General features: G+C 46.3%; 1 protein-coding gene across 11 annotated transcripts in view; it reads left to right on the top strand.

Moving 5' to 3' along the window:
* kiaa1109 (KIAA1109 ortholog) overlaps positions 1-23018 on the top strand; it is an 86460-nt gene that overhangs the window by 62111 nt on the left and 1331 nt on the right. For all 11 annotated transcript variants that reach the window (XM_080293647.1, XM_080293650.1, XM_080293648.1 and 8 more), the window contains 18 exons: positions 102-282; positions 367-556; positions 914-1075; positions 1171-1310; positions 1520-1715; positions 2149-2349; positions 2499-2675; positions 5047-5184; positions 5656-5901; positions 6025-6178; positions 7891-8048; positions 10010-10199; positions 10722-10939; positions 11313-11564; positions 11701-11904; positions 19915-20109; positions 21152-21286; positions 21916-22081. In XM_080293647.1, the coding sequence (XP_080149773.1) occupies positions 102-282; positions 367-556; positions 914-1075; positions 1171-1310; positions 1520-1715; positions 2149-2349; positions 2499-2675; positions 5047-5184; positions 5656-5901; positions 6025-6178; positions 7891-8048; positions 10010-10199; positions 10722-10939; positions 11313-11564; positions 11701-11904; positions 19915-20109; positions 21152-21286; positions 21916-22081 (3303 nt within the window). The remainder of the gene's footprint in view (positions 1-101; positions 283-366; positions 557-913; positions 1076-1170; positions 1311-1519; positions 1716-2148; positions 2350-2498; positions 2676-5046; positions 5185-5655; positions 5902-6024; positions 6179-7890; positions 8049-10009; positions 10200-10721; positions 10940-11312; positions 11565-11700; positions 11905-19914; positions 20110-21151; positions 21287-21915; positions 22082-23018) is intronic.

Below are 23018 nucleotides of genomic sequence, written 5' to 3'. Positions count from 1 at the left end.
TCTATATTAGCAGAAGTACCTGAACAGCTGTGATGATTTATCCTCACTGGACAGAAGAAATGAGACATTCTATATTCAGATCAGTAATTTGGGTTTTATAGGAGCTGTGAGCGCAGCCTCCGAAACCTGGACCAAGAATCTCCTCCCAAGAAGAAGAAGCTCCAGCCCAACTACCCCTCTTCCAGCCATCTCCTAGCTGGAAAGAAGTGTCCCTCCACTCTGCCGACCAAATCCAATGACTTGGAGACTACAGTTTTCTACATTCCAGGAGTGGACGTGAAGGTCAGATTCTCCTACATCATCCAAACTGCCAAGGGTTTCTTTTGTGCTTTAAATAATTATTTTTTCCTTTATTTTTCCCTGCAGTTGCACTACAACTCAAAGACCCTGAAGACGGAGTCACCCAACGCCTCGCGTGGATCCTCTCTCCCTCGCACTCTCTCCAAAGAGTCAAAGCTGTATGGTATGAAAGATAGCGGCCCTCCAAATCCTCCCAATGCTGTCCAAAGCAAGACTAACTCGCTCCTACCTCCCCCGCCCCCACCTATTCCATCAGGTACTGAGCATTCCCTCATTTAATTGCATGCCCTTCTACCATCCATAATCGCCGACACTAGAGTGCCACGCCTCTTCGATCCGATGATTTAAATCTACACGTGGACCGTCCAAATCAAATGCATGCGATTCCATCCCTTTTTATTTTTTTATTTTTTTAAAGGCATGGATCTAGAGGGCACCCTTTGATCAAACGGGTTCATGCATATTGATGCGCCCCACAGAGGGAGAGACTCAAAAAGACAGTTTAAAAGAACCTCTGTTAATATGATTCCAGTTTATTTGAAGTTCAAGAAACAAACTTCTGAAAGTGCTGTTAGAGTGTGGAGATGACTTTAACTTTCATGTGTCTTTGCAGCTAAAGGTAAGAGCAGTGGAGGGGTAAAGACGGCCAAGCTGTATGCCTGGGTGGCCCTCCAGACCCTGCCAGAGGAGATGGTGATCAGCCCTTGTCTGCTGGACTTTCTGGAAAAAGCACTTGAGACAATTCCTATCACTCCAGTGGACAGGAACTACACAGGTGTGTTTTTAAAACCAGTCCTTTGGGACAGTGTTCTTGGAGGAATTGTGTGTCTTGATATTCATAGTAAACTTCTTCTGATGCCTTTCCATCAGCTGTGGCATCCCAGGAGGAAGACATGGGTCAGTTTGATACAGTGGAACAGCTCGAGGAATCGACCACCTCCCTGGTTTCCTCTTCAACGTCGGCATACTCCTCCTTCCCCGTGGATGTGGTTGTCTACGTCAGAGTCCAGGTACTGATGAGCTGTCATTCGTGCAATTTCTTCAGAGCTGCTTTGGAATTTAAGTCGACTGTTTATATAAATAATAATTAATGTGTTACATGTAAGAAAAAACTAAAAGCACAAGGAAAGTATTATGACAAATAACAATTACAAGTCATAAATTTACACTAAAATGAGAATTTTAGTGTATGAAAACATCTACTGTCTTCTGTTTCCAGCCCTCTCAGATCCGCTTCAGCTGCCTGCCAATGTCCAGGGTGGAGTGTATGCTCAAACTGCCCTCGTTAGACCTGGTCTTCTCCTCTAACCGTGGAGAACTGGAGACCCCGACAGGAGCCCATGTGACAGACGGGTCACACCAGCCCTCCTCAACTCCACCCGGGCAGCATATCCCCAAACCACCTCCCAGCAAAGGTATCTAGAGCATGACTTCCCCGTTTATTTTGGCAGAATAATGGCGCTCTAATGTGTGCAGAGATACGTGAACGAAACAGTCTTTTAAAGTCTTTCGCACACCGTGAGAATATCTATTAGCTGCCACTCCATGGCATGTCTGAGCCCTGTGTGAGTTAATGTTGCTCGCAGCATGTTCTCCTGCATTCATTACTCTTCTCTCCAGTCTGTCTTTATGCCAGATGATGCATGTTAAGATGCATCTCAGGTCTTGGAAATCTGTGAGTCACTAAATGCACAGGTTTGATAGCTGGTAGCTCACTCCTTTCCATCCTGAAATTGTGTTAGTGCTAATGCATTAGAGGATGTTAGACTTATATATATCACAAGTGTATAGTGCTGTTAATGAGTGTGTGACTGGATGATTTCTTTTGTCTCTCCTGCCCCCTTCCAGCATCTCCGTTGTTGGGGAGCCCTCTGGGCAGAAGCCGTCACAGCAGCAGCCAGTCCGACCTCACCGGGCCCCCGAGTAACTCCTCGGGCCTCAGCTTTACAGCCTGCATGTCTGACTTCTCCCTCTACGTCTTCCACCCCTACGGCGCCGGAAAGCAGAAATCTGCAGTCACGGGGTTGCCTCCGGGCCAAGGGCCGTTAGGTATGCTAAACATTTGTGTTATTCTTATCTGTTAAAGATACAGGACTGCATTTTATCCACTAATAAATGCACCTCTTGTAGATAGGATTGATGTAAAACAATTACATGCCAGCTGATCCCATCACCCATATCTCCTCCCCCTCCCGAAGGTACCGTGGATGAGGAGTCGACTTCAGTGACAGGAAGGAAAGACTCTCTGAGCATCAACCTGGAGTTTGTGAAGGTCAGCTTATCGAGGATGAGGCGAACAGGAGGCCCCACTTTCATTGAGAGCTTTATTCCTCCTAAAGGGGGTAAAATGGACACCACCCTCATCAACATCTCAGGTACACGGTCGTCTCCAGAGAAAAACACCTGTCCATTAGACAGATAATAACAATATTGGGAAGTTGACACAATTCCTGCAAAAGTTGAGGTATATTTATCAAATATATGCTTTCTGTTATGCAGCACAAAGTTATACAAAGTAAAAAGTTGTCAGTTTATTTTTGGGTTTATAGAAGAGTTTGCAACAGCAAAGGAAGGTGTTTGTCAAAGTGCAATGTTCAGGGGGGGACTTGTTAAAAATGGATTTTAGGGCAGAATTATCAAAAGCTGATTTGACTTGTGATTATTTTCAGCATTTTTATGTTCTCATGACTGCCCACATAAATACACTGAGCCATTTTAAGATGGCTGCTGAGTCGTGAGGCCTGCTTCTTGAAGGACTTTGCTCCAGCATGGTGCTGTGTTGATTCTGCTTTGATACTGAACCACGCAGAGCTTTGAAGATCCATATCTTCATGTTGTATCTGTCGTCTGCTAACGTGGGGGGACTGTCAAATATACTGTATGTTGAACTACTGGAACTGAACACTGCTAAAGCTGAGGTTTGTGCTGTTGTCAGTCCTTTAGCTTAGTTATGGTGTATATATAGAACTGGTTTTGCTGTGTGTTTAAAAATGATTCACTCTTTGCACTCTGCTTTTCATCAGTGCTTCTTTTTTTTTTTTTTTGTTACTTTTTAAGCCCCGATTTTCAGCCCATCACCTTTTCTTCTACGTCACAGTGTTGGCTTGTTAGAGGATGACGCACAAGCGAGTCAGTGTTGCTAATCCGCTGGTTAAAATTCCCACAATCCTTCTCTGTGCACAGGGAGAGTGGTAGGGAAATGAACACTGACGCGGACCATAAATCAGCTTTTAAGTGCATCACTTAAATTGCTTTTAAGGTAAAACATCAATCATGCAGTTGGGGGTGACATTTGGTAAGCAGCTGCAGTTTTTTAGAAGGGTTAACTAAACCTAAATTAAATTCTGAAAATAGGCGTAAGGCAAAGAATTTTAGTTAACTGGAATAAATCCGGTTGCATGTGTCAGCACGCACAGCCTGAGGAGTCCTGGGCAGATGTGCTTAACAAGACTGGGACTCAGTGTTTTTGTTGGCCATCCTTTCTGTGAACTGTCTCAAAGTTGTCCCAGCTCAGCAGGAACTTTCACAACGTTGTGTTTTTTTGGAACTCCTGCATAGTGCTAAATATTTCATGTTCACTAAAAGTGGGAATCGAGAAGCTTGCCCCTTTCTTTCTCTCTGTAAAGCAGTCAGAAATACAGCCAGAGTATATGAAGTGGAAGTGACGTACAACAGATGCGAACCCTTTCAGAGAATCATCTTTAAGGGATATGAAACTCTGTGTTGAGTACTCAATCATATCAGCAGCACCGTGGGAATGTACTCCAGCACAGAAGCAGGCTGTTGTGACCCCAGCTCATCGGAGGGTAACTGCAGTAACACAAACAACCAGATGAAAACAGCTGAAGGCAAAAATGTTATCTTTTTATGAAAGTGATGAATACAAACAGTGAAGCCAAGCAAAGCACAAAGTAACAAAAGAAGTGGTGAAAGAGCCATGGGCAAATGGTGCTCGTCAGAACAAAGAAATAAAGGGCTCCGAACTTGAATTCCATTTAAAATTTACCAACTGATTAAAAAGAAAATTGGAAAAATAGCGAAAGAGCTTTACGCCATTAAACAGCCAGATTAAACCCAAACAGTTAGAACAAGCAACCTTAAAACCCGAGTGTCACTTTACAATAAAGTTATTCAACAAACCCTGTCCGGTCTCCAGTGCACAACCTTTGCAACATGCAGCTGCAGGTATGCACGATAAGGTGTCTGCAAACTAGTAAAGAGAAAATGAGCATCTGGAAGCACAAACTGCTGACAAGCAAGTTAATAAAAAGAGAGACAATGACGAGCTGCTCATACCAAATCAGCCTCCCTGACTGACAGATCACAGCCACTTTTCAGAGCAGGTGTTGGAAGGGCTGGTGCACAGGCCTGGGCACCAGTCCAGTCATTCAGAGGCGGGCCAGAAGCAGCAGAAAGGCAGGATGTATGGTGAGTGTAGGCACCGATCCTGGAGAGCCTGCGTGTTCAAAAAGAAACACTCCAAAACGGTTAGCCACACTGTAAAAAGAGAGTGGGAACATCAAGAGCTCTAACGCAGGGTTTGAAATAGGCATCTCACAGTGAGTGCTTGAGCTGCTGAATGGGACATTTTACAAGCACATAAATGAGACTGAAGAATACGTCTTTCCAATCTGTGAGAGTAAGTGCATACTTTTCCCCCTGTAGCTTTTAGAACTGTGGCCTTATCCTGTGCAGTCTTATAAAGAAGTCTTTCACATGCTCACTAATGTGATATTCTTCCGTCAGCTGTGTGTGACATCGGCTCGGCTTCCTTCAAGTACGACATGAGAAGACTGAGCGAGATCCTGGCCTTCCCGAGAGCCTGGTATCGTCGAAGTATCGCCAGACGCCTCTTCCTGGGGGACCAAACCATCAACCTCCCACGTGAGTGCTCAGCGGTTGCACTCGGGTGTTGTGATGGCCGTGTGTTGTTTACGTTGCCGGCTTTTAAGTTGTTGTAGAATTTCAGCTTTTATGTGGCATCTGACACAGGGAACAGTGAGCTTTTCCAGGCTTCTGTCAGTGCTGATCTTTATTTGAAATGATCAACAAACTGATGTGCTTTTACTAAAGCGAGATATTGTTGGCTTCTATATAAATCTCTGCACTGCCTCTCAGATGGGTTTCTAAAAACAAAATCTTTAACTCGGTGCAGAAATGAGTGAACATTTCTCCCCAAAAATTCTGATATGAGCACCAACATCCACCTGCTAACCTCTGTGCATTTAGCCTTTTTTCATTTTTAATATCCTGTCTCACTGGCAGTCCTTTAGCAAACATTTCCTGCAGTCACTTTACGTTGACATTTACAAAGGTGTCCTTTACTTACCTCTTCGAACCTTTACTTCGCTCCAGCTTCCGGCCCCGCCACTCCTGACTCAGCTGAAAACGTCACCCATCACCTGTCCCCCGAGTCCAGCCGGAAAGCTTACTGGAGAACGTGGGACGGCAGCACCGGGACGCAGCACGTGCCCCAGTCCCCCAACGTCTTTTCGGAGCACTCCACCGGAAGCAACATGTCCCCAGGCAGCCTGGGGCACCTCAAGTCCCCTGCACCTGGTCGCACCAGGAGCGTCTCTGACTCCTCCGCTCCAAGGAGAGGTAACGGGGAACATTAAATGCCTTTTGTTACCGGAGTACGAATCTTCACACCCAAAAATCCAGATAAGGAAGAAAAAATAACTGCAATTAATTTTTTCCTATTTTTTTTTCATTGTTTTTTAGATTCAGTCACAAAAACATCGACTCCTTCATTTGGTAAAAATGGGAAGGCAGCAGGTCAGCAGGGGTCGCCGTGGGAGACGCTGGTGGTGTTTGCCATCAACCTAAAGCTGCTCACCGTCCAAATGAACATGAGCAACGTGATGGGAAACAATACGTAAGTGCATCCAACGCTGTGCAAACACGTGCTAATAATTAGGATTTAATGGTTACTCTGGTAACTCAAACACAGAAGCGATTTAAAATTATTGACTATATTTTCATTTATAGAATATCTTGGCCACACTTGTCCAGTTTCACAAATCATGAAAAAAAAAAACATTAAAATCAAAAGAACATAAAAGAAACTTTAGGAAAACAAACACAAAATATCATTAAAAATGAATTAGCAGGGGGATTATGCACTAAAGGAAGAAAAACACTAATTAAATGGATGAGAGATAAAAATCTTTCATCTGAAAGTATCTCATGATTTTCAATCAAAGTATATTTTTTTGGCTGCCCCACTTTAACGCTTGTCGATGGCTACAACAGACTCTCATCTCATCTCAACAAGAATCAATTGCCAACAACATATAAGTGCCTCAGAAAAGCCAGGCATTTTCACAGCCACACATCAGACAAAATCAGGCCTATTTACAACTACAAGGGTCTGTATTTTCTTTAGTATCCTAACAGGTGATGCAATCATTGAAACCAGCCTTACACTTAAAGTTGCTTTCAATATAATCCTTAGTTATCTTATACCCGGCCCTGTTGCAGTCCCTCAGTTCATATGTGGTTTGAAACCAGCTGATTTAGTTCCCTCCTGAGAGCCTGAGATGTCCACATTATATTATCCTTTCCTATTATGGTATCATTAAGATCCAAGAGGAGAAAAGCTATTGGAAGCTCTCTTATAGATTGGTCTGAATCCTTAAGTTTTTTGCTCGCATGCTGATCTAATTGTAGCAATTTTTGCTAGTGTAAGATAATGACTTAAGTGAAAGATTCCACGCTTGAACAGTAAATTACTGACTGGAAAACACTCTTCATCATGCATTGTAGCTCTAAAAGCAAAACTAAAGTTATAAATTTAACTTAAGAATGTTACTGTCTAAATAAAACATAGCCAACATTGTTTATTTACCTTTTTACTGCAGTAAACAGCTGTTAAACTGGTGTACAGATGCCTCTGGGGTGCTTCTCCTGCACTTCTTATCACCCTTTATCGTCCACTCTTATGGGTTCAGTTTAACTCTACTGCACTGCTGGATTTTACCGTTCACCACAATATGGTGTCAGTACACCCCTGATCTCTACGGTTGAGGCTGAAGTGCAGAAAATGATGCTGAAGCAGTGGCAAACACAGCACCCTCATAACTAAGGCTGTACTGTTTTATGAGCTCTGGGTCTCCATAAAGTTAAAAAAATAACCCTCTTCCACAGTGGAAGTGTGTGGGCTCCACAAACAACACACACCTTCTGCTTCTTTCTCACCAAGGCAAGACAGTACACTTCTCCAGCTCTAATTAAATCATTTATGAGCTCAGGATATTCTTCCTTCATAAAAACTTTTATGCAAGGGTGCAGCCTGGATTTAAAGCGAGAATTGTATTGTCAAAATAGCTGCACTTGGATATAAGCAAAAAGGCAATAACACATCAAACTGATGAAGGTGAAACGCACAACGACACGTTAGAAAACACAGTTGACATGTTGACTTGTGAAAATGGGTTTAGCGCTCAGAACTGGCTGTTCGTTTCTTCCTCTGTTACCTGTGTTTATTCCTTGGAAACTTCTTGTGATGAGTCATTTATGTTTCATACAGAAGCCTTCTACATTATTCAGCAGCATTTCAGGAGCGCTCACAGTTGTTTGTCCCTGCAGCTGGACGACCAGCGGGCTGAAAAGTCAGGGCCGACTTTCTGTCGGAAGCAACCGAGACCGAGAGATCAGCATGTCTGTCGGCCTCGGCCGATCCAAGCTCGACTCCAAGGGCGGGGTGGTGGGTGGCAATATAGACGTGAACACCCTGGAGATGGTCTGTAAGTAAACAAGGCATCAGCTTTTCAAACATCTGGTGTTTTTCTCCAACTCGTTAGCAGCTTTTATTCTAACAGAGTGTAAAGTGTGGATGTGGAGCTGAGCCAAAGTTCAGTGCTAGAGTTCTTAAAACACTGGGAGCAGTAATGTAATATTATGCACATACAAAAATGTTTACTCTGCTAAATAGGCATAAAATGCATTTTATTTTATATATTACATTTAATGTTTAAATAGGCTAATATATAGATACAGCAGCCACTTGGAAGCTGGAAGCAACTCAGTGCATTTAGGCATGCAGACATAGTTAAGGCAACCTGCTGAAGTTGAACCTGAGCATCACAATGAGGATAAAAAGGGGATTTAAGTGACTTTGATGGTGGCTGGAGCATGGCTGTTGGTGTCAGACGGCCTGGTGTGAGTATTTCAGAAAAGGCTGATCTGCTGGGATTTTCCTAAACAACTGTGTTTTAGAAGTTTAGAAAGGCTGGTCTGAAAAAAGGAGAAAATATTGAATGATGAACATTTCTTTCAACAGGTCAAAGGAGAATAGTCAGACTGTTTCAAACTGACAGGAAGGCAACAGTATCTCAAATAAGCTTTGTTAAAAAATCAAAATGTGCAGATGAGCATATATTCTTAAAGCGCATGGAGTACAGCAGCAGAAGACCACACTGGGTGCGACTTCTTTCCGTTAAGAACGATAAACTGAGACTAAAATTCACTTTTGCACAATAGACGATTGGGAAAATGTTCCCTGGTGTGACCAGTCTCGATTTTGGGATAAAATCATAAAACGACCACTTTAAAAACAACAGTTGCGGCTGCTGGTGTAATGATGTGCAGGATATTTTGTTGGCACGCCATGGACCCCTTAATACAGCCTAAGCATCATTTCAGTGACACAGCCTGCCTGAGTGGCCACACTGTGCCCATATTCTGATGGCTATATCCAGCAGAATATTACAAAATGTTATAAAATGCAGCTCTAGCTTGTTCTTAAACTTGACAATAAATTTGTTGAACTCTAAACTGGAACACCTTTGGGATGTAGAGACTGAAATCATGGATGTAAAGATGACAAATCTGAAGCAGCTGTATGAGCCCATCATGTCAGTATGGACCAAAATCTCTGAGGGTCCAACATAGTCCTAGCAAAGTGTAACTAATGAAGTGATCAGTGATTGCATATTAGATCTTTGTTCATTGAGTTTAATATCTAAGCACTGATCACTGATGCTTCTGCTTGAGATGCAGTCAGCTAAAGAAATTACTTGTTGCCTGAAATCGTCCCTACTCGGTGTCCTCTCTAGATGAACTAAATCTGCCACAGTGTGTGTGAAGCACACGTCACCTTCTCGCCTGTTCACCTTCAATAGTTTATAAATAGACACAAAAGCGAATATTTACAGCAAAATAAATCATTTTAACTTTGGTATTTTAGACTAAAAACATAAGAACAAGGTGCTGAGCCATTTTTATCTGAGAGGAGGCTTCACAGTCAATCTCAGCATGTATTTAAAGACACTGAAGCCATGAAGCTGTGGCTGGATGTGTGTGACTTTATAAAACTATTATTAGACCAAACATATTGACATGTACCAGTTGTGGTTTGTACCTACCAGAAGCCTAAAGCGTTTTCATGAATGCCAGTTGAATATCTTAACACAGGTTAGCACCATTTTTAGATGATATGCCTTGTTGGTTGTGGAGCTGTGAATTTAAGCTTTCAGGGCTGTGGAGGAGGGCAATCATGCTCAGACACCATACAAAGCAGCCATGTGTAGTGTGAGTTCTGCTATGTATGGTTGCACCCTTGGTGTTGTGGTCCAGCAGCAATAAACAGGTAAACCAGAAGAAGAAGAAGTCAGTCCTTACTTACTAGAATCCACTGATTTTGATGTTGAGAGGTATGGGATTGCTTGTGCGCTCTCATTGGTAACTACTATCGTGTGGTTTGCAGCCCACATCTCAGAGCATCCAAACCAGCAGCCCAGCCACAAGATCCAGATTACCATGGGCTCCACAGAGGCGCGAGTGGACTACATGGGCTCCAGCATCCTAATGGGAGTGTTTAGTAATGCTGACCTGCAGCTGCAGGATGAATGGAAGGTCAACCTGTGTACAGTGGACACCAGCCTATCAGAGAAAAGGTGTGGTATGATGTCAGCGTGACTGCACTGTTCGGCACAACACGATCAATACAGCACTTTTAGATGAGTCATGTTTAGTGCCATTTATTCATTTCATTCTTGTGGCCATCAGAGATTAGCCTGCTTCACGTCTCCATGTCTCTGTACTTTGAAATGCAGATGTTTTCTCTACAAAGAGGTTTGTATTCAGTTTCTGAAGTGTTGAAACACAAAGCACACTAACTAGAGAGCACAATTTCAAAGCATCGCGGGTTATGAAGAAAAACAGACAATTTGCTGACATTTATTGCCCACGTTTCCGAATGCTCGGCAAGCCGAACAAAATTATGTCTGGACTCGAGGGTTTGTGTTTGTATCTAGTTTGAACACAAGAATACACAAATTACACGACATTATGTCGAGAATATATGCCATTTTCTTTCACCTGTGAGCCATTTATGCCTGCTCTCCTTTCCTTTGTTTCTTGCAACAACCTTTTTCACTCATCTGCTCCGTTTCCCTCCCCATCTTTTCTCCTTCCAGTGAGATCTTCATCCACGGAGACCTGCAGTGGGACATTTTCCAGGTGATCATTTCACGGTCCACCACACCAGACCTCATCAAGATCGGCATGAAGCTGCAGGAGTTTTTCACTCAGCAATTCGACACCAGCAAGCGGGCCCTCTCCACCTGGGGCCCTGGCCCCTACCTGCCCCCCAAAACCCCCGTCGTCAACACTGACAAAGGAGCTGCAGAGCTTTGTAAGCATGCCTCGTTCCATACTGCTGGGTGAATGTTGAGCACAGTCTGTAGCATAATAAGGCGCGCACAGCAAGCTGTGCTGCTTGCAGGAAGTGAAATGATTTGTAATTCTAATAAGCTTAATTTGTAAACAACTTTTTCAAATAGTTGAAAAGGTTGTTTAGCAACTGAATGTAATCAGCCTCGCTCATGAGATAATCAGTAACGAAACAGGCAGCATACATTTTAAAGATTGAGGGCTTTATAAGGACAAAAACAACATGACACACTAAATCTGATCCTGTTAGCGCCAGCAACAAGCCTCGTGTTCCAGTCAGAATTCATTTGTCCGCCTGCTTCTCATTTTCCCTCCTAACTGTCTTTGTCACGCAGACATGGATGCGGCCCATCACCGCCACTGGCCCGGGGTGCTGAAGGTAATCGCCGGCTGCCACATCTCCCTCTTCCAGACGCCCTTGCCTGAGGATGCCGTGCAGCTTGGCGGGTCGATGAGCCTCCATGGCAATCACATGACTCTGGCCTGCTTCCACGGGCCAAACTTCCGCTCCAAGTCGTGGGCCTTGTTCCACCTGGAAGAGCCCAACATCGCCTTCTGGACAGAGGCACAGAAAATCTGGGAGGATGGTGAGACTAAATGTTCTTTTTAGGGACTCGTGAATATTAATATTATTCAGTCGAGATGATGCTCAGTCCTGATGAACAGATCAAAACTAAATATATAAAGGTGCATCTCTTTATGAATTGTTTCTGTTACACACAGGCTCAAAAGACGACTCTACCTACATCGTGCAGACACTGGATTTCCATCTCGGCCACAACACGATGGTCACGAAGCCGTGTGGTGCTCTCGAAAGCCCAATGGCCACCATAACCAAAATCACACGACGGCGACATGAAAACCCTCCACATGGTGTTGCTACTGTCAAAGAATGGTTTAGCTACGTCACTGCAATGAGAAACGAAGGTAAACATTTCAGCAAAATTGTGTCATTCATGTGTGCCCATTTGTTTAGTGGAAAGCCTCGTCAGTGGGCCGTTGATGCTCGCTTATTTGGGATCGAAAGGCTTGAACGCGTATTTAAAAAGAAAATATTTGGGATTGGAAAATACAGGGAAACAGTTGAATCTGATTACTGTGGTTTGGTTTTGGAGCTGTCCAATCAGAGTCAGCGTGGGCTGATGGGGGACCTTAAATAGCCTGAGGCTGAACTTAAAGTATCGGATGGAGCTGGGCGATAGAACGATAACGATATGTGTTGCGAAATAACTTTTCCTCGATAGAAAAGTTAAACTATTGCGATAGACCTAGTCTCTCTTGTCCTCTTTTAAAAAAAAACAAAAAAACAACAACAAACAAACAAAAAAAACCCAACAACAGCCAATTCAAATTAAGTAGCGCAGAGCTGAACCAATCACAGACGCAGTGTCACGTCACGTGACTTGTTACGTACAGCACAAGTGCCAAGCCGCACATGTGTATTTGTTTGGGACGCAGCCAGCCGCCGTGCCGCCCGGTAATGGAGGAAATGAGTGCGCCGACTACAGAAAAATCAACCGAGAGCGTGAGCGAAGGTTACCGAAGAGAAAACAGATGATGGTTCCAATGCCGGAGAGATTGTCGAACGGAAGAGCCACAGAAGTTCTGTAGTGTGAAGGTATTTCGGCTATTTCAAGTCTGACAAAAAAAAGAGTAGCGTGCACTGTAAATGTGCCGAAAGCAAGTCTGGAAATACAATAAAGCGGTGCATGCTCAGTCTCTGACTGGAAGCGCTAATTCGTCATTCGCTTTTGTCAGACTAAAGTAACTGTTAAAAGTGTTTGAAAAGCTGAGCTATACAACAAGGAGAGATTGAGAATTTCCTTTTAGTTCTCAGTTTATTTGATATTGACAAAAGTTAGTCAGTTTTGTCTGTTCTTCTGTAAAACAAACTAAGATTTATTTTTAGAATTAATATTTTGTTTCTAAGTGGAATTGACAATTTAGTCTGTTTCGTTTGTTCTATTTTGAAACTTAAACGCTTTAGCGGCTGCCTTTTGTGTAGTTTGTAATATTTGCCTTTATCTGAAAAAGTCTCATGTTTCTTTAGTACATCTACCCTGTTGAACTTATTATGGGAAATAAATATTTTAATCAAAACAAGCTGCTGATTATTTCACATTTTACTTGTGAGCAACGGCACATTTAAATCTTACAAATATAGTTATTTGGCTTATATCGTGATAGATATCGTTATCGTCTGAAATGAAAAAAACATCAAGCATAACATCTTATATCGCCCAGCTCTAGTATCGGATCAATTTGGATCTGTAAATCATGCAGATTAATGCCAGTAAACCCCCAGATTTAAAATAACGACCTGGAAATGTGCAGGATATGTCCGCTTCAACTCTGTCATCAACTTGGCTCACGCTGTCCTTGGAATCTGATTATTCCATGAATATGGGAGCAGTTCCCTTTCAGTCGATTCACTCGGTACAACACATAAGTATGGGATATCACGCCCTCGCGTGTCCTGGCTGAAGAAACCTTTATTCACGCCTTTACGGCAGATGACGTGTGATGACACGCGCAAGGCCCCGCCCGCACATATAGCCGCTGCCATCACCGTCATCCCTCAGTTCTTACGCTCTTCACCTCGCTGAGAACACCTCTGCTGAGTTGGGCTAGCTAGCTACTGCTAGTTAGCTCCGTTGTCTGCCAACTTGAACCTAGCTTAACTGCCCCTGTTGGTGTTAGCCTCCACCGCCCAGCTGGTGCGTAGGCTGCCCGCGGAGCGCTATTTTCAAGTTTTTCTTGTGCAGCGTTTCGCTTTGCGTTTTGGGAATGGACTCCAAACCGAAGCGAGCAAAGCAGAAATCTTCTGTTCGCCCCTGTCCTCAGGGATGTGGTTTCTCTTTGCACGACAGCGACCAGCACGATGCCTGCCCTGTCTGCCTGGGGATCGTCCACGCTAGGAGAGCGTTGACGGAGCCCGAAGCTTGTGCGTTTTGTCGCCAGCTCCGACGCTCGACCCTGGAAAGACGGGTGACGTTTGTGGAAAGAGTGCTGGGACGCTCGGCTGTCGCACGGTATGACCCTCTTCTTTCCGAGTCTGGAGCCCCGGCTTCGTCCGAGTCCGACGACGAAAATTTTCAGGTCGATGTCCCCGCGATTAGCTGGGCTGACCACATGGAATACGTTGACGGGTTAGCCGATGACGGACCGGAACCATGCAGGAGCGCTGACGGGCTTCAGCCTGGGTTGAAGCCCGCCAGCGCTCCCCAGGAAGACGATGACGTGCTGGACATCGGCCTGGACATCCATGGTTTGTCGGAGGATGAGCAGGAGAGCTCATTGTCGACCCAATATGCCGCCGCTGCTGCGCCGGTCGGCCACGATGACACCTCTCTTTTCTCCCTGTTTCGCCGTGCCGCTGAGAAGCTGCAGGTGGACTGGCCCTCTCCTCCACCAGCTCGGAAGCCGTCGCGGTTTGCGGGTTTTTTCCTTCCACCGGAGCCCGCAACGGCCAAAAACTGCCTCCCCATGTTCCCAGACTTTCTCTGCGAGCTAACAGCGTCATGGGACAAACCTCTGTCTACCCGCGTCACTGTGCCCGGCTATGGACAGTACATGGAATTGGACGGCGCCGAGGGAGCTGGTTTAGCTAACCCACCCCCTATGGAGCCGTCTCTGGCTGCTTATCTGGCCCCGTCCCATAACCATGGTGTCGGTGGCCCCGCAACTCTGCCGTCCAAGCACTGCAGATTCTCGGCCTCGCAGCTGGAGAAGATTTATCGGGCTCAGGCCGGCACCGCTCGAGCCATGAGCTCCGTCACCATGCTCCAGACGTACCAAGCAATGTGCCTGGCGGAGCTTGGATCGCTGGTTCCGGAGGACAGCCCGCTGTCACCTCTTCTTAACGAGGTTAGAGTCACCACGGATTACATCCTCCGTGCGTCTCGCTGTGCAGCGCTCTCCCTGGGCAGAGGGATGGCTTCGACAGTGGTGGCGCAGAGGCACCTGTGGCTGACCCTCTCCGACGTCCCTGATAGAGACAGAGCTGTGTATCTGGACGCACCAGTGTCTGCGGCTGGGTTATTCGGACATTCACTTGAAGCCATTCAGGCTAGATTCGATCTGAGGAAGAAGCAGACGGAAGCTCTGCGCGACATCATCCCCAGACGCCAGCCCCAGCCCAAGCCCACTGCTAGCTCTCACAGGCCCGCCGCTCCTCTGACAGCTGGCAAGAGACCGGCGCCCACTGCTGGAGTGGGAGGGCCGCCGGCGAGAGCACGTACTCCGGCCCGAGCTCCACGCCAGTCGGCCTGGGGCAAAGGCCCTCCCCCGGGCCCCCGACGGGACCCGACGCCCAGGAGGAAGAAGCCTCAGCCCTCCTAGCTGTGATTGCGAGTGGGGAAGGGATCCGGCAGCAGGGAGACGCTGCTCTTACCCCTCTGTTGCCGCACAAGAGGTGCCGCTTAAGTTCTGTTCAGGTTGTCAGCCCCAGAAGGCGCTGCACTTCCCTATCGCGGTCTCCCAAGCACATAACCCCTGCACACGGTTCAGATGTGTTGAATGTTCAAGCGACCACATCGAGTGTTCCCGCTGTTTTTCATTGTTATGCCCCGGAAAAGGTGCACCCAACAAAATGTATAAATGTACATGTTCCCATGTTGCAATCAATAAAGAGTGTTGTTTACTCTCAAACAATCTCAAATGCTCAACCTGCAGGCGAAATGAGCCAGGTCAGGCAGGGGATGCAGTCCCCTGCAGACACACTGGGGGGCGACGGCGCCCCGCCGTCAGTGCTGCAGGCCAGCCGGCTGGCTGCTCACTTCCCTCAGTGGCGCGCTTGCGCCCCCTCTCCGTGGGTGCTGCAAACCGTTGCCATGGGTTACCGGTTGCAGTTCCGGGTCAAGCCGCCTCGTTTCCAAAGAGTCGTGAACACGATTGTCAACCCCGAGGCAGCCTTGGTACTCAGAGAGGAAATACAGGCGCTATTACAGAAGAGAGCAATACGGGTGGTCCCCGCTTCGGAGACGGACAAAGGTTGGTACAGCCGTTATTTTGTCATTCCGAAGAAAGGGGGAGGGCTTCGTCCCATCCTCGACCTGCGAGTCTTGAACACGTACCTGCGAACGTACAGGTTCAGGATGCTAACACTCAGACAGCTCCTGAGTGCAGTCGGCCCGGGAGATTGGTTTGCGACAATCGATCTAACAGATGCTTATTTTCATGTCGCTATACACCCGAAACACAGGCAGTTTCTGAGGTTTGCATTCGAGGGCGTAGCCTACGAATACCTAGTGCTGCCGTTCGGGCTGTCGCTCGCTCCCCGCACCTTTACGAAATGTGCCGAGGCAGCGCTAGCGCCCCTCAGGAAGAGGGGCATCCGCATCTTGGCCTACCTGGACGACTGGGCTCTCGTGGCTTGCTCCAGAGAACAGGCGGAGACGCAGCTGTCGCGGGTTCTGTCACACATTCAGACACTGGGGTTCTCTGTGAACTTTCAGAAGAGCTCGCTAATCCCAGGTCAACAGATCGCTTTTCTCGGTCTGGAAATATGCTCTCTTTCCAGCCGCGCACGGTTGTCAGAGCACAGAGTGGCCGCGTTTCATCGCTGCCTCGCTCAATTTCAGCTGGGACGCAGACTGCGTTTCCAGACGATATTGCGCTTGTTGGGCATGATGGCATCTATGATCGCCGTAGTGCCGCTTGGGCTGTTGAAAATGAGAGCGTTTCAACGCTGGACTCTCTCTCACCGTTTGTGTGCTTCGCGTCACCTCCGGAGGAGGCTGCCGGTGACTGCGTCTTGCATGCTAGCTCTCCGTCCTTGGAGGGAGCCCGGGCTACTGCACCAGGGCTCTCGGATTGGGAGGGTGTTGTTTCGCAAGGTGGTGTCCACAGATGCTTCCCTAAGTGGGTGGGGAGCGCTGTGCGAGGGTGCGTCAGTGAGAGGGATCTGGTCCGCGGCTCAGCGCCAGCTGCACATCAACCACTTAGAGCTGTTAGCAGTGTTCTTAGCTCTAAAGCGTTTCCGTCCAGTCCTGCAGGGCCAGCATGTCTTAGTCAGGACGGACAATTCAACAGTGGTGTCTTATATAAACAGGCAGGGAGGAACACGCTCTCTTCCCCTGTTGCAGCTGTCTCGCTCTCTGCTGTTATGGTGCAGTGTTCATTTTCTGACTCTAAGAGCCACCCATGTCCCGGGCCACCTGAACCTGGGGCCGGACCTTCTCTCCAGGGGGGGTCCTCTGGTGAGAGAATGGAGGTTACACCCTTCAATAGTGGCTCAGATTTGGGATCTATTTGGCGAGGCGCAAATAGATCTTTTTGCTTCCAGGGTGAATGCTCACTGCCCCCTGTACTTCTCCATAATCGACCACGATGCACCCTTGGGCTTGGACGCGCTAGCGCACCAATGGCCAGACGTGCTCCTGTATGCATTTCCCCCAGTGGAAATGATATCTCCAATTCTGGAGAGGGTGCGTCGGCATTCCCTCTCTCTGATCCTGGTGGCCCCTTGGTGGCCCGCGAAGTCGTGGTATGCAGAAATAATCAGCCTGCTTGCAGCAAGTCCTTGGCAGCTTCCTCTCCGCAGGGATCTCCTCTCTCAGGCGGGGGGGGAAGTGTTTCATCCGCGCCCGGATCTGTGGCACCTTCATGCTTACCTGCTGAGAGGTTAAACTTGGTTGCTAAGGGTCTGCCACCTAGTGTGGTAGCGACGATTCAGAGCGCCAGGGCCTCGTCTACTAGGGGCTTGTACGCTTACAAATGGCGAGCCTTCGAGCGATGGTGCCAGGACCGCCACACTCTCCCATTTCAGTGCTCTATTGTGGATGTTTTAACATTCCTGCAGGAGCTGTTGGATAAAGGCCTTTCGTTTTCGACGATCAAGGTTTATTTAGCGGCTATATCTGCTTGTCATATCGGTTTTGACGGGGTGACACCAGGTGCGCATCCCCTCGCCGTGCGTTTTCTGAAAGGGGTTCGCCGGCTGAGGCCCGTGCTTAAGTCCAGTGTCCCGGCTTGGGACTTGTCTTTGGTGCTGGAGGCCCTTTGTGGCCCTCCGTTTGAACCCGTTGAGTCGGTAGATATGAAACTTCTTTCGTATAAGACCGCATTACTTCTCGCTTTGGCCTCGGCGAAGCGAGTGGGGGACCTTCATGCGCTGTCTGTGCATCCTGCCTGCACACAGTTTTCTCCTGATGGCCGCAAGGTCGTATTGCGTCCGAATGCCGCCTATCTTCCCAAGGTCATGCCGGCATCTTATAGTTCAATGGAGTTTGAGTTGCTGAGCTTTTGCTCCCCTCCTTTTGAATCTGAGGAGCAGAGGAGGGTGCATTCTCTTTGTCCGGTGCGTGCGCTACGCACCTACATTGAGCGCACTCGGGATGTGCGTTTGTGTGACCAGTTGTTTGTCTGCTTCGCTAATCCGAATAGGGGTAGAGCTCTGTCCAGACAGAGGCTGTCCCACTGGATTGTAGAGGCTATCTCGCTGGCATACAGCACCGGAGGTTTTGCGTTGCCCCACGGGGTGGGAGCTCATTCCACCAGGGGGATGGCGACCTCATGGGCTCTTTTTAGAGGGGTGCCTGTGGCTGATATTTGTGCAGCGGCTAATTGGGCGTCGCCGCACACTTTTGTGCGGTTTTATCGGTTGGACGTTACAGCCCCTTCGGTGGCTCATGCTGTCCTTTCTGCTGGGTCTACCACTCACTAAGGATGTGGTGGTCCCGTTCCGGTTCGGTGGCTGCTCTGCGGGGCGTGTATATAGGTCCCATACTTATGTGTTGTACCGAGTGAATCGACTGAAAGGGAACGATTAGTTATGTCTATAACTTCTGTTCCCTGAAGGAGAGGAACGAGGTACAACACAGGGTGGCCCCACTGAGCAGTTGGCTCGGTGAAGAGCGGCTATCGAACTGAGGGATGACGGTGATGGCAGCGGCTATATGTGCGGGCGGGGCCTTGCGCGTGTCATCACACGTCATCTGCCGTAAAGGCGTGAATAAAGGTTTCTTCAGCCAGGACACGCGAGGGCGTGATATCCCATACTTATGTGTTGTACCTCGTTCCTCTCCTTCAGGGAACAGAAGTTATAGACATAACTAATCGTTTTCAGTTGGATATAATTGTGCCTTCTGTCTGTAGTAGCCAAGAAGAGATCCCTCCAAACTCAGTCACGACAATAGAAGAAAAGAGGAACAGAATCCAGAGTCATTGTTCTGTGCAAAAATGCATTCAGGTGTCTCTAAAACGAAGCTTTCACACTCTGAGTGAACCAAATCAAACGGGAATTTTCCAGGATCGCACCCTTTTTCTCACAGAATTGATGTGTTTGTGTTTATCTGTTTTAGTTCTGCAGGGAAACACAGTCTAGGTAAACAAAGCGAGAATCTCACTTCATACTTGGACTATAAGTTTAGAATATACTCACTCGATTAGTCTCACATCAAGTTCGGCTGCACAGAATTCATTTTTAGCCATTGGTCACATTAGGATTCTTGAGACCGAGTGAGAACAAAAAGATCAATTAATGGGACCAAATGCTGCTTTAATGTCATACGAGCATGCTGGGAGGGGGGGAAGAGCAACCACTTCAAATGTTGATGAAAGCCAGTTTGGGACTGTTGCAAATCAAACATCCTGTATTCTTTAATCAGTGACGTAAACCTAGTAGAAGATAAACCGAAAGGAAGGAAAAAATGAATTTCGTAGCCTTAAGTAGCTTCAGAACTGATTTACTAGGCTAGAAGTGTTAACTGGGGGTATCTGGGGAAGAAAAGATTGCTTCAGACTTTAACCTTTTCTTCACTCGAGACAGCTCAGACTAAAAGGAGAAATTTTCTCTTCTCTCCACCGCGCAGCAGCCGCGTCTTATCTTAAATGTAAAATAGGTGGAGATAGCATTTAACAAAGCGGAAAAGCAGAGCGTGAGCGTGACCTTAAACTCAGGAAAAGAGTTCCCACGTGTTTTATCTCCTGTCGCAGAGCTGAACTTGCTCAGGAACGTCGAGGCCAACAACCAAGAGAGCGGATCGGCTGCCAAGAGCTCCAGTCTGCTGAGCAGCTTCCGCAGCACATCCAGCTACAACCACGAAACAGAGACCATCTTTGCACTACCCAGAATGCAGCTGGACTTTAAGTCAATTCACGTACAAGATCCGGATGAACCTTCTCTAACGGGTAGGTGACAGTAACACCATAAAAACAATCTGCTAATGAATGAGCTTTTTGTGATGTTTTAGTTCACACAAGTCTGTAAATGAACTGTTGGGATCACACTCGGAGTATGGGAGTGTTTATAAAATTACCTGCGCTTCCTTAAATAAATTAATAAATCAACGAATAATCAGCTCCTCTTGTTTGGAGCATCTGCATCCCAGCTCCGCCTTGCACTGCAGGAAGTGACGGCAGCCCTTCGCTTTGCTCCGCGAGCCTCAGATTCCTGTGACCGTGAACCAGTTCTCGCCCTGCTGCAGGTTCTTGTTAGTGCCCGTCTAGCTTGCAAAGCAATTTCAGAGCAAAACCAGCGCAGTCTTGTGGCAGTGTTTTCTTTGTTTTTGTTTTTTTTAATAGTCGCAGCCCGAATCTGTTTATTCGTATTTCTGAACAAGAACTTAATTATTTCATCGTGTCTCTGGACATAATTTGTACTATTATTTGTATTTCATTTTTGTCCTTATCCACATTTGGAGGTTGGAGGGATTCATACCCGACTCAGTTATTAATTCTAAATGAATTACTTGGTTCAATTAAGACATTAAAACTTGGTTGAGATTAAGGATTAAAACCTCCCAGGTTAGTTTTAGGGGAAAACAACCAAGGTTTAGGTTCCTGCTGCTTCTTACACATCTGGTTTTTGTAGTTGCTATGGTGACATATCTCCCACTTTGCCTGGACAACACAAATTATACTCCCTACTGAAAAACATTACTTACAAATTCATGCTGACACAAAAAAAAAATCATAATTTTCTTTGTCAAAGAACAAAGAGTCAATCTGAGTAACACCGAGGACTCACACAGTCAGCAGCAATGGAAACTTCAAAATAAGAGCGAGGAGATTATCCCATTGAGTTGCATAATATTCTCAAGTATGTAGGAAACCAAAGGTCGTACTAACTCTACATCGATGTGTTTGCTGAAATTGATTTTCTTGGGTTTTTTTGTTTGTTTTTTAAAATATGACCTTACAAATCCAATCTCTGTGTTTTCATTTGTTCCAGACTCCAGCAGCAAACCCAAAGTGGAGTGCAGCGTGGTGACAGAGTTCACCGACCACATCTGCGTCACCATGGATGCCGAGCTCATCATGTTCCTGCACGACATGGTGTCGGCCTATCTAAAGGAGAAAGAGAAAGGTTTTGTTTTTTCCATGTTACTCATCGATGTTAGTCTTTCAGTGAATAGAAAAAAAAACCCCAACAACAATGTTTATTCATTTCAACTGCCCACAAATTTATGACTCAACTAGTCACGAAAAAAACACCCTCCAGAGTTCCAAGCATTGTACAGTCTGTCAAGAATATGAGTCATCAAGCCATCGGAGGAGAAGACCACAAGATTAAGCACATCTGTCTGTCTCTGTACTTGTGAAGCTGTCCGCGTGCTGTGGGACAAATTTTTGGGAGCAGCGTGACACGCTGTTACTTTCACACACAGCAGCCAGGTCAGGGAGCCCGACGCGCGCAGCATCCTAATGGGTTTCAAGTCGTCACAAAGGAACAAATTAGCACTCTTTATGCCGGCGACCTCGCTTTCATCACCACAATTAAAACAGCCGTGACTTTGTTCTGTTGATTCTGCAGCAAAGTAGAAAGAGAAGCACTGCGAGCGCTTCAGATTTTCACACGTTTGATTCATTCTGAATAATTGAAGTAGGACGCATCTATGTTGTGCTCTGATGTTGTTGTTCACGAATGTGCTAAAAGAGAAAACTGGAGCGTTTCAAAGCAGGGACCTGATTGCCTCTCTCCCTCGGTGTTCTCAGCTCTTTTTGCCCCGCGGATGTTCGCACCTCGGCCCGGCCAGAAGAGCCCCACCGCCCTGCACGATGAAAGCTCCGCGGATAAAGACAAGGACGACAGCATCAACTACACCACGGTGGACTGGAGGGAGTTCATGTGCAACACCTGGCACCTGGAGCCGACTCTCAGGTCAGCTCAGCATCTGTTTGTTATTATAAGATGCACACTTTCACATGATGAGCAGGAGTCCTAAAGCTCACTCAAAAATGTTAGAGGAGAAAATAAAAAGCATCTTTTTCTACGAGTTTGTTCTCAAAGCAAACATGATTGCACAAACCAACAAAAACAAACAATGCAGCAAAGGTTTAAAAAATTGCTTTCATTTTCTGTTTAGTTAGTGTTTGTGCTGGAAACCATCAAGAAATGATTGTGCCGTTTCACCAAGATGTGGAACAGCTGAGCCCCAATTATGGCCTAATTTTGTTCTGTTTGTTGGATTTTTGTGGGTTTTAGCATCTTGTAAAGACTCTTTGAATATTTTCGATTCCACAGAGATGCCGATGAGCTATTTAATGAGCCGGGTTGTAAAAAGTAAAAGTGCAATTAGCCCATTAAAAATGCAAGTTTTGAAATGAACAGAAAGATGCGCTGTCAGTGCTTGGTTATCTAAATGTTATATATCGATTTTTACTAATATTAGTAACTCTTCTATATGTGAGAAGCAATGTGTGATGCTAGTTTAGGTGGAGCCAGTTAAAAATTAGATTCACATCAATGAATTTATAGCTGTATGATTAATAGCCCCAGTAATACAGTAGGAAAAAGACAGTATCATAGAGAGAACCCGACTCACGAACAGACGACCTCTGAGAAGGCACTTGCAGGTGATTGCAGGAAGGAAGAACTCCTTTATCACAGGAAGAAATGTCCTGCAGAGGCAGGCTCAGGCAAGAAGAGGAAAAAATAAGGACCAAACTCAAACTTCAGGAGAGAGAAGACCAAAGTTAATGACATGCAGAAGTAGAGAAGAAATGCTCAGTGGGAAGTCTCCCAGCAGCCTGAGCCTGTAGCAGCGTAACTAAGGGATGGTTAAGGGTCACCCGATCAGCCCTAACGATAAGCTTTA

The sequence above is a fragment of the Astatotilapia calliptera genome, chromosome 19 (assembly GCF_964374335.1).
Source record: "Astatotilapia calliptera chromosome 19, fAstCal68.1, whole genome shotgun sequence".
Lineage (NCBI taxonomy): Eukaryota > Metazoa > Chordata > Actinopteri > Cichliformes > Cichlidae > Astatotilapia > Astatotilapia calliptera.
This window is presented reverse-complemented; position numbering and strand designations above follow the sequence as displayed.